Here is a 6,463-nt window from a genome sequence, read left to right as displayed (position 1 = left end):
CGACACCACATACTATCGGGATCCCTAGTCCCCTTGGAGACAACCACTCTCCACGCCTGCTCCTCCTTCGCAGGTGTCCTGCTAGGCAGGACACCTACCTGAAGGAGTTCAGTCCTGAGGGCTTCATTTTCCCCCTTTAGAGCGTCAATCTCACTCCTCAACTGCCCCAGCTGACTTAACAGAGTGGCCAGGAGGTCGTCCTTCCTCACACTCTACTCCTCTTCCCCCAAGACACAATGATCCAAGGCTGCCATTTTCTTTGGTCACTAACGGGAGCACTAGGGGGCACGTCCTTCTCCAAGCTGGGTCCGGTAGCAACTGATGGGTCAGGTAGCAACTGGGACTTAACCTAACCAAACTAACCAAACTTAACCTAACATGGTGTCTCCCTTACAGCCTCAACAACCTGGTAGAAATGAGAGAGATGGGTCTTTACCTTAATGACCTCAGCATGCACGACCTTGGCCGAGAGATGGTCCTCAAAGGCTGGGAACACTGCTCCAGGTGAGGTGAGGGCCGGGGTGGTTAGGTAAGGGGAGGTGAGGGCTGGGGTGGTGAGGTAAGGTGAGGTGAGGGCTGGGGTGGTGAGGTGAGGAGAGGTGAGGGCTAGGGTGGTGAGGTAATGGGAGGTGAGGATTAGTTTAACATAACTTATATTTGATCATTTGGACTAGTTCACAAAAATATGTGGAAGTTGGCTGGAGAATTATCATATTGACTTGAAAGTCGTATCTGCCATCACCTACCCTTGGCTAACAAAGGCTGCTCTTCCTTCAGGTTAGAGATCATGTACAACCGGGCAGAGGAGTACTCAACCAGACTGGAGGATGCCCACAGGAAGCACGAGGAGGCCAAGTCGAGGGGTGACGATCTCCTGTACTCCATGTTGCCTCGCCAGGTGGCAGACGTCCTCCGTCAGGGTAATGACCCATATGCCACCTGCCAGGTAACTCGCTCACTCTCTCTCTTTCTCTCTCTCTCCAATTTTATTCTGTTTCGATTGGCTTCTTCCTTTATTTAAAAATAAAATATTTTTGGTAACTCAAACAATAAATACATTGATTTAAATACCTTTAATTAATGGATGTTTCATGTTCTGCCTGAAATAGACATACAGTCATTTTTATGCAAATGTCTCTTTTTAATCTATATAAGTAAAGGACACCGTTTGTTGGTTTGTTTATCTATGTATCTCTGGCTGTGGTTTTGAATATAGACAGTTGAAATTTGGCATTAAGATGTGCATGCATCCCAAAATTGCATATAAGCTCGGATTTGGGGGACTTACCCACACTCCCAAATGTGGAAACCCCTCTTGGGAACACGGCTAAATTCAGGTGGTGTTGGCCCCAAAGAATGTCGACCTCCATATATAAACGTTAAAGTGTATTTGATGTAGTGTAGTTGATGTAGTGTAGTTGACGTAGTGTAGTTGATGTAGTGTATTTGATGTAGTGTAGTTGAAGTAGTGTAATTGATGTAGTGTAGTTGATGTTGTGTATTTGATGTAGTGTAGTTGATGTAGTGTATTGATGGTAGCTGCCTCTCAAAAGCCAGGTGTATTATGTATTGTACATCTGACAGACGTTCGAGGAGGTGTCGGTGTTGTTCGCTGAGGTTGTGTTGTCTTCAGAGAGCGAGGCAATGGGTGCCATGGATGTGATGAGGACAGTCAACGAGATGTACAACTTGCTGGACAACACCACCGACCAGTACTCTGTCTTCAAGGTTAATCTAATCTGACTTACCCTAACCTAGCTTAATCTAATCTAGCCTAACATAACCTAACTTAATGTAACTAGCACTGTCTGGATGATTAACACCCAAACACACCTTGTCTTAGTATTATTATCACTGTTACCGCAAGCGGTACATAATTATAATGACATATAAACAAATGTCATGTTTATTGGGCGTGCCTGCCCATATATAGTGTTGAGATGGAGGCAGATGAGAGACCTAGAGTAGGTTGAGGTGTTGGGTGGTGGGAAGTGAGCTTGTTTACTTATAATAAGACTGACACAGCGAGTTTGAAGTGGCCAACTTGACCATATGGTGCCCAGCTGGGCACCGCCAGCCTCACTTTAGCTATCCCCATCACACCACCAACACCTAACCTGTTTTTCCTGAAGACTTTCAACACGTAAGTTTAACTTGTATTTATTGTGTACAGTACACAGGTAGACTGGGTCCATTGCTTCGTTTATCATTGTGACGACATAAAAATATGGAAACTAAAGTACTCATTATAAGTGTTAAGATTAGACTGATTACATAGCTATGATTGTTTTGTAAATATATATTGGATTAGATATTTATGTGATTGCCTATGTATGATTTATGTGAAATACTAAAAGGAATTGTATCCAACAGGTTTGACGAAATTATAATGTTTGAGTCCAACGTCACAAGTTTCACTAAACCCTCTAACCGTCTGATTGGCGGTTACAGTCACTATTATTACTAATTATATTATATTTATTCATCATCTTCTTCCACAAGGAAATAAAGATATTAAAGTTGTTATGTAGCTGATAAATAAATCTTTTCAGCCTCAAAGCAGTTTATGCGGTTAACTAAATTTTGTGTTAATATTATGGTTAACTCTCCCCACAAAGAGACAGCTAAGGGCATCAATAAGTGTGTGAGAGAGAGAGAGAGAGAGAGAGAGACCACCACATTTACACGCGTTCATATGCATTAAATACACCCTTTTACAGGTGGAGACGGTGGGCGGCGTGTACATGGTGGTGGGCGGCGCTCCTGAGTACCAACACGACCACTGCGCTCAGGTGGCCGCCCTCGCTCTCCACATGTTGCAGGAGGTGGCCAAGACCCCTCACACCCACAACCTGAGGATCGGTAAGAACGAAAATACACACACACACACACACACGCACGCGCACGCACGCACGCACGCACGCACGCACGCACACACACGCACACACACACACACACACACACACATGTAGCACATGTCCCACTGTGATTAAGGTGTCCCCTCCCCATGTCCTACTCCCCCTCCCCATGTCCTACTGATGGTTAGGTGTCCCTTCCCCATGTCCTACTGGTGGTTAAGGTGTCCCCTTCCCCATGTCCTACTACAACCTTCCCCATGTCCCACTGGGGCCATGTGTGTGTACTGAGGTGTGGTAGGTGTTCCCCCCCATGTCCTCCCAGGTGTCCCTTCCCCATGTCCTACTTAAGGTGTCCCTTCCCCATGTCCTACTGATGGTTAATGTCCTACTGGTGGTTAAGGTGTCCCCTCCCCCATGTCCTACTGGTGGTTAAGGTGTCCCCCTTCCCCATGTCCCACTGGTGGCGTGTTCCCCATGTCCCACTGGTGTCCAGTGTCCCTCCCCATGTCTGGTGTGTTAAAGGTGTCCCCCCCTGTCCCAAGGTGTCCTCCCCATGGTGGTAAGGTGTCCTTCCCCATGTCCTACTGGTGGTTAAGGTGTCCCCTTCCCATGTCCTACTGGTGGTTAGGTGTCCCCTCCCCATGTCCTACTGGTGGTTAAGGTGTCCCCTTCCCATGTCCTACTGGTGGTTAAGGTGTCCCCCTCCCCCCATGTCCCACTGGTGGTTAAGGTGTCCCCTTCCCCATGTCCCACTGGTGGTTACAGTGTGTCCCCTTCCCCATGTCCACTGTGGTGGTTAAGGTGTCCCCTTCCCCATGTCCTCACTGGTGGTTACATGTCACTGGTGGTTAAGGTGTCCCCTTCCCCATGTCCTACTGGTGGTTAAGGTGTCCCCTCCCATGTCCTACTGTGGTTAAGGTGTCCTTCCCCATGTCCTACTCCCTCCCACTGGGTTAAGGTGTCCCCTTCCCCATGTCCCCTGGTGGTTAAGGTGTCCCCTCCCATGTCCCCACTGGTGGTTAGGTGGTTAAGGTGTCCCCTTCCCCATGTCCTACTGGTGGTTAAGGTGTCCCCCTTCCCCATGTCCTACTGGTGGTTAAGGTGTCCCCCTTCCCCATGTCCTACTGGTGGTTAAGGTGTCCCCCTTCCCCATGTCCTACTGGTGGTTAAGGTGTCCCCCTTCCCCATATCCTATTGGTGGTTAAGGTGTCCTCCTTCCTCATGTCCTCCTTCGCCATGTCCTTCTATCCCATGTCCACCTGATACCTAACTCCTCCTCACCCAGGGATCCACATGGGACCAGTAGCAGCAGGTGTGGTGGGCCTCAAGCTGCCTCGCTACTGCCTCTTCGGCGACACCGTCAACACCGCCTCCAGAATGCAGACCAACAGCAAGGTGTGTCTCCTATACTAGCCTGGCTCTTGTGTGATGTGCATAGAGACAGTTAAGACAGAAATATACATTCACTTCGTCTTAAGTTATTAGTGACTTAAAAAGTAATTGGGTTACCTATATTCTGGGTACAGCGGCTGAGTGGATACAGTGCCCATCTCTTGTCTTGTGGGTCGCTCCTGACCCACCCAGCTGAGATAACTTTTCCCTAACCCTCAGCCAATCAGCTCTTGGTCAACCATTTTCTGTCAAGTTCACTGTGACATAAAACACTCTGACGTCCTCACTATCACAGTTGACACTTTGCAGAAACGATAAACCAGTCCACAAGGTCCGTCTGTGTGTGTCCATGCTCAACAGATATAACCATAAGGTCAACACATTCATTCTTACACCTGTCATGAATATCTTCCTCAGGTGTGCCAAGGTGGAGTGTCAGCATACATAAGAACATAAGAAAATAAGGAGTCTGCAAGAGGCCGATTGGCCTGTGCATGGCAGCTCCTGTCGAGAGTTACTACCACTCTCTATCATCCATGAATCTATCCAGTCTCATTTTGAAACTTTCCAGAGTTCCCGCACTTACTACAAAGTTGCTAAACTTGTTCGACTCGTCCACCACCCTATTTGTGAACCAGTTCCTTCCTATCTCCCTCCTAAACCTAAACTTATCCAACTTAAATCCGTTGCTACGAGTCCTATCCTGCTCGGATATTATAAAAACTTTATCTATATCTCCTTTATTGATTCCTTTCACCCACTTAAATACTTCTATCATATCTACCCCCAATCTTCGTCTTTCTAGGGAATGCAAGTTTAGTTTCTTTAATCTATCTTGATATGGAAGGTTTCTAAGTCCCTGAATCATTTTCGTCATTCTTCGCTGCTCCGACTCCAGTAAATTGATATTCATTCTATAATATGGGCACCAGAAATGAACAGCATAATCGAGGTGCGGCCTGACTAGCGCAAGATATAGTTGCAATATGACCTCCGCCCTCTTATTACTTACACTTCTAGATATAAAACCTAATAGTCTGTTTGCCTTATTTCGAACATTAACGCACTGTTTTCTAGGACGTAGGTCCGGGCTTACAAGTACCCCTAGGTCTCTTTCACAAGTCGACATTGACAGTATTTGTTTTTCCAATATTAAGTACGCTGCACTTGCTGGTGTTGAATTTCATTTGCTATTTTTCTCACCACTCCTGCAGTTTATTTAAATCCTCCTGTAGTGCATTTGCATCCTGCCCTGAATTAATCTGCCGCCCTATTTTGGTGTCATCCGCAAACTTGCTTGTGTCACTACTGTTCCCAGTACAACATTAATCTATCTTCCTCCTCCTGCACCTGAAGTCTAGGACATGGACGACTATCAGCCGTGAGGACACTGTTATTATTGTTACTTGATACACTTAGTAGTTGTTGGCATTAATGGAAGGTGTTGGTCACAGGTTGGCCGGGTGCACATCAGCGAGAAGTGTGCACACCAGCTGGAGAAGTTCAATTTCACCACAACATTCAGAGGCAAATTGCAGATTAAGGTTAGTGCTTTATCCAGCTTTAACCTTTATTAACTTACCTGTCCAGATCATTACTTTTCACACCTCATATAACCCATTGACCTGATATAACCTTATGCCCTGATACAACTTGACAACCTAATATGACCTTATGGCCTGATAAACCTGATTTAACCTTATGAATTGATATGACCTAATATAACCTGATATGACCCAATGACCTGATATAACCTTATGACCTGATATAACTTGACAACCTGATATGACCTTATGACCTGACGACCTGATATGACCTTATGACCTGATATGGCCTGACGACCTGATATGACCTTAAGACCTGTTATGACCTGATGACCTGATATGATCTCTTGGTGGATATACGATAACTAAAGAAGTGTATTGTTTATTTGTGCGTGTTGTTTACATATATGTGTGTGTGTGTGTGTGTGTGTGTGTGTGTATATGTGTGTGTGTGTGTGTGTGTATTTATTTATTCATTTGTGCTTGTTTGGTCGTTTATATTTTTCTACCTTTGTTTTTTATGTTTGTTTTGTATTTGCAAATGTTAACATTATTTCATATTTCTTTTACAATTGTGTTTGCAGATGCACTTACACTTGTCTCTACACCTATATATATATATATATATATATATATATATATATATATATATATATATATATATATATA

The 6,463-nt window shown here is 45.2% G+C and overlaps 1 protein-coding gene across 1 annotated transcript in view; it reads left to right on the top strand.

Annotated features, from left to right (window-relative positions):
- Positions 1-396: 396 nt before the first annotated feature.
- LOC121859255 (soluble guanylate cyclase 89Db-like) overlaps positions 397-6,463 on the top strand; it is a gene marked incomplete at its 5' end in the record, with an annotated part of 7,924 nt that continues 1,857 nt past the window's right edge. Inside the window, 6 exon segments of the mRNA XM_042356003.1 lie at positions 397-504; positions 778-946; positions 1,585-1,728; positions 2,721-2,862; positions 4,144-4,253; positions 5,705-5,794. Of these exon segments, the coding sequence (XP_042211937.1) occupies positions 397-504; positions 778-946; positions 1,585-1,728; positions 2,721-2,862; positions 4,144-4,253; positions 5,705-5,794 (763 nt within the window).

The sequence above is a fragment of the Homarus americanus genome, unplaced genomic scaffold (genome assembly GCF_018991925.1).
Source record: "Homarus americanus isolate GMGI-L3 unplaced genomic scaffold, GMGI_Hamer_2.0 scaffold36188, whole genome shotgun sequence".
Lineage (NCBI taxonomy): Eukaryota > Metazoa > Arthropoda > Malacostraca > Decapoda > Nephropidae > Homarus > Homarus americanus.
This window is presented reverse-complemented; position numbering and strand designations above follow the sequence as displayed.